The sequence below is a fragment of the Corapipo altera genome, unplaced genomic scaffold (genome assembly GCF_003945725.1).
Source record: "Corapipo altera isolate COAL_440 unplaced genomic scaffold, ASM394572v1 57, whole genome shotgun sequence".
NCBI lineage: Eukaryota > Metazoa > Chordata > Aves > Passeriformes > Pipridae > Corapipo > Corapipo altera.
Genome location: NW_020884905.1, coordinates 1,194,946 through 1,206,355, shown reverse-complemented (window position 1 = coordinate 1,206,355; position 11,410 = coordinate 1,194,946). Strand labels below are relative to the sequence as shown.

The following is an 11,410-nucleotide window of genomic DNA, read 5'->3' as shown; positions in this document are numbered from 1 at the left end:
CGACTTTGACTGTCAGAACCCTGTCTATTATCCAGGAAAATAAGCCGAGGCCGGTGTTCCTGCAGCTTTGGGCAACGGCTGGGCTTTGGCTGGCACGTATGGCCTCAGGTACTCTGTGGAACAGCACAAACACTTCATAGAACCACCTCTGTCACTGCCCTTCAAGCACATTTCAAATAAAGTCTAGTTCTACTATTTCATACATACCCGAGTTGAGCGTGTTCTGACTAAGCCCTCGTAAAGGAATGCTGTCATCTTTTTTCTTGAGATACTTGGATTCCAGCCCCAAATGATCACCACTAGAAATAAAAAGGCTAATTAAAATTTAAAGCAAATGCAGTTTGCTATCAGTGCATTACAACAAGTATGGCTACAGACTCGAACACTTGAAGTGAAACTACTGTGTTTCTAACAACTTTATTTACCATTTAAAGTTGAACTATTGCTGAGTAGGTTAAGAACAGCCTATATATATATATTATATATATAATATATATTATAGTAATAAAAACTATTTTATATTTATACCTTAATACATAATGAATATGTAATTATATAAAAATAATAAATACAAAGATAATAATAAAAAATACTAAAAATGCAGTAGATGACACTTACTTCTCCTTATTTGCTGGATGACTGGTTGCAATGACTGTCTGAGCATCTGAACATCGATTCAATTTAGAAAGCTGTGTGTTAAACTGAACCTGCAGAGACAAGAGAGCTGCAGGTTAAAGAGCTCCTCTCCAGATCTGACAGTCCCCACCAGTGAGTGCATTCAGAGAGCAAACTTCCCAGGGATTAGTGATCCTACACCTCACACAGCACTGCTGTGCAGCACAGCCTGGGAGAATAAGCACCCTAAGGACAAGCATTAAGCCACGGGTGATCATGTCCAAGACAGGGAGCTTGAGAGTATATACAGCAAATACTTCATGTATTTTGAGAAGTAGACACAACACTATGCTTTGGTATTTTATGCTGTCACATTCTTATCATACAAAAAAGTCAAAGTGCCTGCCTTTGGTACTGGACATGGTGAACTGGTGTTTTTGCTGTGTGTTGGTTCCAGGAAGTTCTGGAAGGCATACAGAGGAGAAATGGGATGACTGATTGCTGAGCTTGGAAAGGATGGCCTGTCAGGCTGTAAAAGAAATAGAATACATTCATAAAGTAGAAACACAATCCTTAAAGTAATTGTTTATAGAGACTCAAAATTCCAAAATTAACCAACCACCACCATTACAAAGCCAACACTTGTGATTCTTCCTGATGGGAAGAAAACATCACTTCTCCAAGATTCACATGCTTAAGCAAAACTTGCAACTTTTAAAGAGATGAGTTGAGCACTCTTAGCCAGTAAAAAGCTACACAGCCTATAACTGATTAATGTGTTGGATGTACCCAGCTATAAATCAAGAGACCTCTCTGTGTGAACGTGCCCTTCCATTACTGAACAAGCAGCTCATCAGTTACTAGGTACAGATCTCTGCTGTCACAACACAGAGGAAGAACCACTAAGTTGTGGTATTTAACAATGACTGCAGGTAATGTTTCTTACCCCTTATTTTCTTGTTTTTAAGTATCACTAGTAACAGTATTCAAACAGTACACTTGTTTTTCAGTCTATACTAAGATAATTAGTAATCTAACCTCACAACATAAAAATGCCTCTTTTTTCCCCTTCACCTTGCACTTCATCTTTTCCAAGTCAATTCTGCATTGGCTTGTGTATTTTATGTAAATGAGAACTCAGAAAAATCTCACCTATGAGGCCCAAGACATCAAGTAGCACCCAACAGGATATTATGTTGTTAAAAAAAAACAAAAAAAACCAAAACCAAACCACAAACCACACCCACCCAAAACTTTAAGGCCCAAAGATGATGAAAGTACTTCTTTTTTTAAACCTTTTTAAGGCCACACATTTCAGAAGTAATGACCACATCCAACCCTGTTATTCATAGCTCTGTCTTACCATGCCATGAGGTGAGCAGGCAGCCCTACCACCGCCGTGTGTGCTGGCAGAAGTGTCCATCCTCTTCGCCATCTGAACTTCACTCAGCTGTCTGTTCAGCCAGCTGATCACTGCAGAGGGAAAAAAAGCTCAAATTCATTTCCTACCTCTTACGAGTTGTTTGAAATGGCAACTAGCCCTTCCTCAAAAAAAGTGACAGTTCGATGGGCTATTTTTCCTCCTTAAGCTGAGGCATCACTAGGAGTCCCAGAGCCATGAAAAGCCCGTTTGTTGAAGTTTCCTCTACCCCTCCAAGCTTGAGCACTGCACCCCACAATGCCAAGCACCAGCTCCAAGGGAAGCCTTCTCTACTTGCAGCTCTAGGCTGTTGCACACCCACAACAGCCAGAAGTTGTTTTCCAAACATGACAGCAACTGCAGCTCTTCACAAAAACCCCAATATAGATGATTCCATTAATTTTCAGTAGCATTTCTGTCATGTTTACAGAAGGAGAAATGAAACTGTATAAACCTACCATTTTCATTGGTTTTCAGTAGCTGCTTACTTTCTTCTAGTTTTTGCATTGTACTTTCTAGCTGTTCTTGTAGCTTGCAAACCTGTAATAGTCCCATAATAATTATAACACCATCAGGAGCTACTAGTAACTACAAACAACAACAAAAATAAGCATCTATGAAGTTGTTCTAAAAGAAGTTTGAACTCAGTTTTTTACAAAAGCAATATGGAAATTCTTTTAAAGTAAACTCCTACTTTTAGCCAGGATTTCAGCAAGATTACAGCCAGAATCCTTTCTGACCTTTATTTTTCTATTATTAAATAATGCAAAGACTCTAAACAGGGGAACACACTTAATAGAAGAAAAAGGTTCACTCTGTTCCTGTTCTTGCTTCCTTCACCAACCTTACATGAATGTGTCTTTTAAGGATGCTGATTTATCCATTATATTGCTTTGTACTCTTAATACAATTTAGTTTTCTTCCATATGAATGGATCTTACAAATCAGTTTAAAATTAAAAAACTGAAGCTGATTACACATTTAAGTATATTACACATATGGAAATCAACATAGCTGTTTACATATAAGTATATTCTATTCCACAGAAAGATTTAAGACCTTACATAAGTTAAAACACACAAAACCCAACACAGTACATACAATAGGATTTGTAAGACAGAGGGTTAACTTATCACAATACCTCCTGCTCCTTCACTCGAAGAGATTGTCCCATCTCCTGCAATTCCCTCTGCTCTTTTTGAAGTCTCTCTTCTTTTTCTCCCAATAGTTTTTCCTGTTGAATTGTTACTGTGTTTTTCAATTTTAATTTACTCATTAGAGTTTTCAAGTCTCCTTGTAACTTCTTGATAATTTCATTAGCCTATTAAAAAAACCCAAGACATTATCAAAATAAACACCTAAAAATAAGGAAGATGTTTCACAAGGAAAGTGTCATGGTTGAACAAACCTTAAGGAGTTCAGCTGACAGCGACTTAATTGTTGTCTCTAGTTTTTCAATATGCCTCTGTTTTTCCTCTGTACTCTCTTCCAGTATCACCTTAAAAAGAATATTACAAAATATAACAACGTTGTGATAGACATCACTTATGATTTCAAGTAGAACCTCCATAATTGAGAGCTATCCTTACAAGAAATCAGTCCCTGCTTTTCAGTCAAATTTCACAGGATCTCAATTCTTTTTTTCTTACAAAAAATACCACTAACTGTACTCCAGTACCACAATATTAAAACTGAATCCAGTATACTTTTGATGCCATAATTCAGAACCTTAACTACATCTAAAAGCTGACTTGCTGTATTCAAAAAAACGGTCAGTTGCTACCCTATGGAAGCCACAATTAAGAAGGTTCTAGAGAGTTTAGAGAAATTTATTTTGAAGTTTGAAGAACCTTTTGCTCTTGTGTTGCATCTAATACTTCTTTTGTTCTAGTAACCAGCTGATCCTTGTCTTTGATCTCCTGTTCCAGAACAGCCACCCGGGTCTGTAGCTGATTAATGAGTTTCTCTTTTTCATGGCATTCAGCATCCAGAGTCGTGTTCTCCCGACGCAGTGACAGCACCTCCTGCTTTGCTCTCTGACATTCCTAGAATGTTGGGAAGGAATTTAATGTTATTCTTTAGAAAAACCTTAATAGTAATTATTAGTATTTTAAATTAATAGTAATTTAAACAGATATATCTAAATAATAAGTATAATGCAGAATGAAGAGGAGATGAACAAACTCAATATGCTGTATTTTCTATTACATGCCCAGGCAGGTAGTGTTAATGCTCTAACACCAGTAAGTTTGGTTTTAGAAATTAAGAAGCCTTACATCTTCTATTCCTGAAAGTTTTGCTTTCAGTTCTCTGACTGTAGAGTCTCCTTTGTATCTTCTCTCTGTTAGGTCTTTATTGATGACCTCGAGTTCTGAGAGTCTGTTCTGCAACTGCTGAATACTTTTCTGATGCAAAGTTTCCAATTCCTTTTTCTGTTGTTCATGCTGTTGTTGGTATTGAGTTTGTGCCTGTGGGAAGCAAAGAAATTAAGCAGTTATTCAATGATTCTGACTATTCACATGTAAGAATATTGTTAATTCTTTTTCACCATGATACCTGAAGAGCTCTTTCCTTTTCATTTGTCAGCTCCTGTGAGTGTTTGTTGGTTAGAGTTGTAGTGTATGATGTCCATTCATTTTTCAGTTTGTCTAGTTCTCGGCTCTTCTCTGACAAGCTCTGTTTAAGTTTGACAAAGCGTATAGACTTTTAAAAATTTTAGCATTTCAGTCAATACTGAATGATTCTTTACTGTTACTTACTAAAAGGAATTATTAAGAAAAGTCTAAATTTCAGCATCAGATGCCAAAATATCTGTTTGTTGTGTAACTAGGAAAAGTAAGGCACTGAGAAGCTTAAGAGCACCTTTGACACTGTGAATAAAGTAATTTCATCTCCAATTGTATTTTCTTCAAACCACTACTTCAGAGTGAAAAACCAGCCTGCTGATGTTCCCTACCCTTGTATCACAGACCACTCTAGTAGGGAAAAAAAAAAAAAAACTCTTCAGCAGCATCTTTTCCTCTTTTTGATCTGTAATTCTGCATTTCAATTCAGCAAACACATTGCAGTAACTCAAACTGAAATTGTAAACAAATATTCCTCTCCAAAAAAGCTCCATAATAGGAGTTTTAATGGAATTGTTGTTTCATGACAGTCAAAAAAGTCACCTTGCTAATAGCAGAAATTGACCCGAATCGTTCTCTTGTAACCCAAAGGTGAAGTAATTACTGTGCTGACTACAAAAAGCAAAAAGGAGTCAAGTAACTTGAAGTCCAAGACTTCCACTTTTTTTACCATGGTTTCACAGTTTTTCCAAATAAAAGGATTTCCAACCATTCATTGATTATGTAAAGTACATTTATCATTTATCTTCAGACTACCACGTATTTAGTATTAAATTTGTGTGTGTATACACAGACCTCTGTACAAAATAAAGTAAAACTCTGATTTAGTACTGCAAGAACTAAATTTAATCCTTCAGTTGCAGGCTTTAGTCATTCTTTAGAAAAGCTACAGTAGACTGTTTTCTTCTTTTCACTCACTTCCAAGTCAATTATCTTGGCTAGGTAGTGGCTAATCACTCAGCCTACAAAAACATTTGTACGTTTTCCACAGATCAAAAAACTGTAACCTACAAAAGCTAAAAATTTACGTTACCTGTTGAGTGTAGCTCAGTTGCCTGGTAAGATCCTCTTCAGTTCTTCTAAGCTTTTCTTCCAACATCAATTTGTCCTCCTATGTACAAATTGACATCACATCAAATCCTCAGCCCCCAAAATACAAGTAGTATTTAGCTTCCATTTAATCAGCATTGGCTGCCTAAGAAACTGTATACCCACTGTACTTGTGAAAAAAAAAATCCCCTTATTAAATGTCATATGGAATAAGATATAATTAATAAATTTAAAAGAATGGCATTAGCCCACAATGTAAAAACCCTGAATTAAATTTTTACCAAACTTTTATAATAGTATCTTATCATGAAGACTTATTTACAAAGGTGTGACGTGAACAAGAAATCAACTGAAATACTTTAAATGTATGTTATTAAAATGGTTTATCAGGTGGCTACAAACATGACAGCACAGTAGGAGAAATACAAATCCCAGGTTGTGAAACTGGAACAGACAACAGCCAAACTGTGAGACCTTTAATTTCTCCTGAAATCAAACCTAGTATGCTACCAACTGCATCAACATTCCAATTTTAATTTGCTATTTATAGCTACAAGCCCCTTGCAGTCCATAAGCCTCACAATTACATGGAGAGCTTTCCTACACCCAACTGCAGAGTCAAGAGGACAAGGTTACAGTAAGTTACTCCTGCAGCTGCTCTGTCCATCAGCACAGGCTGTGCCACAGGAGACACTGAGGCATCCAGAGGCATCCAACAGATGCACAGCACATGCACTGTGTGTGGAAAATACCTCACTTTCAGTGCAAGTGACAGGGCTTGGCTGAATACACAGGTCATATTTTCCTTGCCAGAGTGACAGCAATAGTTTAGTTTTCATAACGTGCACCCAAGTGGCTGCATGCAATGACATATATGAGCTAAAAGGAAAAATAAACCAATGTGGTACATACTTCTGAAGCATTCAGACTAAAAAAATGCTTAAGTACACACAGCATCAAGGCCTAATTGCAGTTATGACAAACCTTCATTTTACCTTAAGGCATTTCAAACAGTTGGCTAAAAACTTCTTTATTTCTGCATCAGTTCCTGGTAGGAATTTTAGAGAAAGATGGGTAAGATGTTTAAAAGGATTGGTCTCCACTACATTTAAAGAGACAGGCGTGTGATCTAGAGCAGGTGCTGAAGAAACTAATTGCAGCAAAAACCTGGGGAAAAACCAAAATAATCAAATGTTAAGCATATCTTTTTCTGAAACTACCTTTAGATCCTACAAGCTATTTCCAAGTAAAATGTATTTGTTTATGTGCATTAAAAGGCTGTCCAGTTTTTGTTTGAGAAAGAATTATACAATTCAATCCCTATGTCACAGTTAATACTAAAAAAAAAAAAATCAACTAAAATGCTTCCACCCTACAATAAGGAATGTACAAAACTAACCAGTTTGTTTATCTGTAAAATTTTCAGCAGCTCATCTTGGACTTGGGAGTGCAAAACCAAGTAGGGTCTTTGTAACCAAATTCAAAAGGAAAACAGACCCCTAACTTTTAGGTATCCTACAAACAAGTAAAATCCACAGCCCACAGGACATGCTCAGGAAATAGCCCGAGTACTTGGAGTGGAGCTGAGTATAGGGGCTTTCCTCACTACCCACACAAACAGAAATAACATATCAAAAGGCCACTAAAAGGAAGACTACATCTCAGGTCTCCCCCCTCACATTTTAATACCTGAATACTGAAAGGAAGGAAAATAAATCATTGTCAGAATGCCTTATAACCTTGCCTTCTCCTGTGAAACAGGATGATTTATACCTCACTCCACCGATTTCAAATCAGCTCTCTAGCATTAAATTATTAAAAGATAAGAAAACAAAACAGAACAAACCCAAAACCAACAGTACTGCATTCTTGCCCATCTGCCAGCTTGTGAAGCTTGCCAGCTTCAACTCAGATGCAGAGACTGTTACTAGACACCAATTCCACCGCTCAGTCCTCCCGAGAGCTGGGTTTTGTCTGTTACAGGGGCACGTTAAATTATCCTTGTTCTACTGATTCTTCTCTGCCTGAGGGACTGACAAGTATTTTAAGAACTCAACACGTACATACAGAGTAACACGGCACAAGCTTATAACCTACCTTGGGGTGTCTTTGTTCTGTTCCTGAATGCATTGCTGAAGCAGATCTATAAATTTTTGTGGGAAAGCAGAGAAGTCTACCAAGAGACCTTGTTGGGATTTCAAACTATATAAACAGATTGGGAAAAAAAATATTAACAATATATAGAAGTGAAATTTATTTCCTATAAAATGTTTTGTTCACACTAGTAGAAAGAACAAATTCTGATCATGTCATTAAGGTTTACTAGCATGCTGTTTTCAAACGTAAGAAATGTGACCACAGGAGGATATTTTTGATTTCAAGAGTTCTTGCAAATGAGTTGCACTGTTTTTTCACAGAAATTATTGTAGCACAACAAAATGTGCTCCTTTCAGTAGGTAACTTCCTCACAGCACAGAGGCTGTTGGACAGGGCACACGGAAGAGGCAAAGGACAGTGAGGGGAGACCCCCTCATCACCAAGACTATCTGCCTACTTGTCTATTCAACTGCTCCCCCTCATCACAGACACAGTAAAGTCAGAGACAGAAACCTCCAGCACCGAATGCACAAAGCTGTACCTCTGTATAACAAAACACTTCTGCACCTCTGCTTTGCAAACACTATTTTACTTTTGCCTTTTGGTCTGCACACTGACCACACCTCTCTTTTTAAAAACAAACACACTGAAATGCTCCCCCCAAGAAAAACAAAACAAACAAAAAATATCAACCAAGCAACCAAAAAAAACCCCCAAAACAAAAACAAAACCACACAAACAAATCCAAAGAAAGCAGAAAACTGAACTTTTCATGCTTGATGCCCAAATTTGATGATCAATGATCAAATTCTGAGCAACTAAATGAGACCTGACAGTACAACTGGTATACAAGGTCTGTGAATCTATGTCCATGCAGATTTATTTCCTGATGTAGTCAAAAAAAATAGTTATAAACACAAGATGCAATCAGTAATATGAACTGTGGCACTGCATCTACACAGGGAACTTGACATGAGGATCCCAGATCCACCTGTATAACCCTGAGCCGATCACTCTCCTGCACTTGGCTGTTTCACCAACTGCTCGGAGAGAGCAATGCTGCCGAAATACTGACCAAACTCCACAAGAGAAAAATGTAAAAACCTAAATTCTAACACATTCCCTCATTCTTTTTTGCCATTTAGAAACATTTTGCAGAGAAAATATTATTATTTCACTTACCTTTGAAAATCTTCCTCAGATATGACAAGGTTATAAAGGAAAAAAGGATCAGTATCATCAGTCAATCGAACGGCTAAGTCCTGAAAAGATGGACATTTAAATATGATTTAAAATACTATTAACCACCCAGGAGTGTTTAAAAATTTTAAACTGATATTGCAAACAGTATTAAATGTTTTAAACAGTATTAACTGTTTAACCAAAAATACAACAGAATTGTGGCAACTAATTCAGAATGTGTAAAACGTTAAACACAACTTCAAATATTACAGTGGGAAAACAAGGTTTTTCACAAAAATAAACCAAGTAAAAAGCTTCAACTTTGAGCAGCAAAGTTTTCAAAATTCCATGTGTATTCATCCTTTTCCGGAAAGAAAACTATTTGCTATTTTTTCCCATCATGAAATAGAGTGCAGCACTCGCAGTCCACTGTAACAGATCACAAACACATCACTCCCAAAACTGGAAATTTTTCAGAGCATACTGCTCCTTAAAGTTTAAGAAACCACCATCTGAAGAGTTTATATGCTGGAGTGTGAAGTGAATATAGAATGGATACAGCTGAAGTCCAGTAAGCTCATAAGGAAAACTGCAGCACTATGCTGCTTAGCCTTTAAAGGGACGCTCATTTGTTCACTGGAGGTCTACACAGTGTTTTGGAAAAACTGCCTTCTCTGAAAGCACTAAGTCTTGAACTACAAGGAAGGGCTTATGTAAAACACCTGGTACATCAGGCCCAGGCACCTGTTCCCTGTAATAAGGCTCACACCTGGGTGAAGAATATAATATTCCCTAGCAGAGGTAAAAAAGTAGAAACCTGACAGCTCTTCCAACATAACTGAAGCGTGACCACAGCACAGGTACAGATACAGAACAGAAACACATTTCAGTAATTCAGGTGCCAGTAACACCAACAAAACTCTCAGCTGGAGATGCACAAACTCAGGGATTGACACATGCAGACAGTTTACACTGACACTAACACCACCCTGAGCACATGGGGCAGACTGATGCGTGGGATAAAAGCACCTGCTTAGTCTGATGTCCCATTAACTGATGAAGCATTTGTCTTTTCAGACTGACTGCTCACTGATGTACCCAACTGCACTTCCAGGCTCCTCCTGACACAGCCTGCAGCACAGAACACAGTTCCATGAACTGCTTCTTCACACTGTGAAGAATTACTATTATCACTGCCACCATCAGGAGAATCTTTCCAAAAAATGCTGTATTCCTTTACAAACAAATCTTTACTCAATAACACTATAACTAACTCATGATCAATCTTAACAGCAAGCTGAGTGCACATACACAGTTTAAGTGACAATTTAGACATATACTGGAGATGTTGTAATCTCATTGCTACTTTCCTTAAGATAGGAGCTATTTTTTTTACTGCCAATTTAGTACCTTAGACTAAGTACCTTTAGTATCAGGTACTGTTCTGAAGCTCTAATCCATGTTCCCCTGAGGGTCTCCAAATACTTTTAACATACAAGTTTACTAAGACCCATGTACAACCAAACTAAAAGTGAGAGCTAAAAAGGCTAGGAGAAAAAAAAAAACCACATCATCTCAAACCAACTTAATTACTCAACAAATTATATAAAAAATAAAATAAAGTCAAATGACAAATGCTAAAATCCTATCTCCTTTGCCTATTTATCCTTTTATAAAACAGAATTCGCGTAATATCTAATGAATGACACAGATATGATCCATCTACCAACCTTTTTATGAACAGGATTAGAAATTGACAGAAGCTCAATATTCACTCGAACATTTAATCTCCTGAATACAAAAAAATAACAAATTAAGAAAACATTCTCAAAACAACATGTTCACAGCTGTATTACAGGAATCAATGACATTTCAAAAACAAAAATTTCAGCAGAAACATTAAGAAAGTTCCCACTGATGACTACTACTAAGATGTAACAGTTTCAGTTATCATTGCAGCTCTTCAGTCACTGCTGGGTTTTTTGCTGCTTGCTTGTTACCCAACAAACTTTAAATAGCAATGCAGAAGTTTTGAAACTTTGTCCAGAAACCATAACCTTTGGAACAGCCTGTTGGAATTCCTTAACGATTGCTGAAACTTCTGACAATCATACAGTGCTACCTTGTCTTCGTTTACTTCTTGTCGAGTAAGAAGTTACTTGCGTTACAATACATGCCTTCTTACAGAGGCAAGCCAGGCACACGCTGTCTAATCCAGACAGGACCTACAGTGCTGTATTCACTGTACTTTGAACAGACGGTCACATCGGGAACGTCTGGGCTGCCCCAGACACCCGGCCATTCCCTCCCTCGCCCAGGGGGCTCAAACGCAGGGTCTGGGGGAGGCGCGGGCTCTGCCCCGCTCTCCCGGGCCGCGGGGCGGTGCCGAGGGGCCGCGCCCAAGGGAGGCCGCGCTCCGGCG

At 37.8% G+C, this 11,410-nt stretch overlaps 1 protein-coding gene and 1 long non-coding RNA gene across 2 annotated transcripts; both read right to left on the bottom strand.

Annotated features, from left to right (window-relative positions):
- Window positions 1-27: 27 nt before the first annotated feature.
- On the bottom strand, window positions 28-5,758 carry SASS6 (SAS-6 centriolar assembly protein). Its single transcript, XM_027651428.1, has 10 exons — window positions 5,693-5,758; window positions 4,592-4,711; window positions 4,312-4,503; window positions 3,886-4,080; window positions 3,444-3,533; window positions 2,494-2,623; window positions 1,979-2,088; window positions 619-707; window positions 208-299; window positions 28-113 (listed from the first exon to the last, which is right to left on the bottom strand). Exons 1-10 carry the CDS (start codon window positions 5,756-5,758, stop codon window positions 28-30), a joined length of 1,170 nt encoding a protein of 389 aa, XP_027507229.1.
- Window positions 5,759-9,018: 3,260 nt separating this feature from the next.
- On the bottom strand, window positions 9,019-11,317 carry LOC113951002. The gene is made up of 3 exons (XR_003528967.1): window positions 11,111-11,317; window positions 10,719-10,779; window positions 9,019-9,068 (listed from the first exon to the last, which is right to left on the bottom strand). It is a non-coding gene; the product is annotated as an uncharacterized LOC113951002 (long non-coding RNA).
- Window positions 11,318-11,410: the final 93 nt, after the last annotated feature.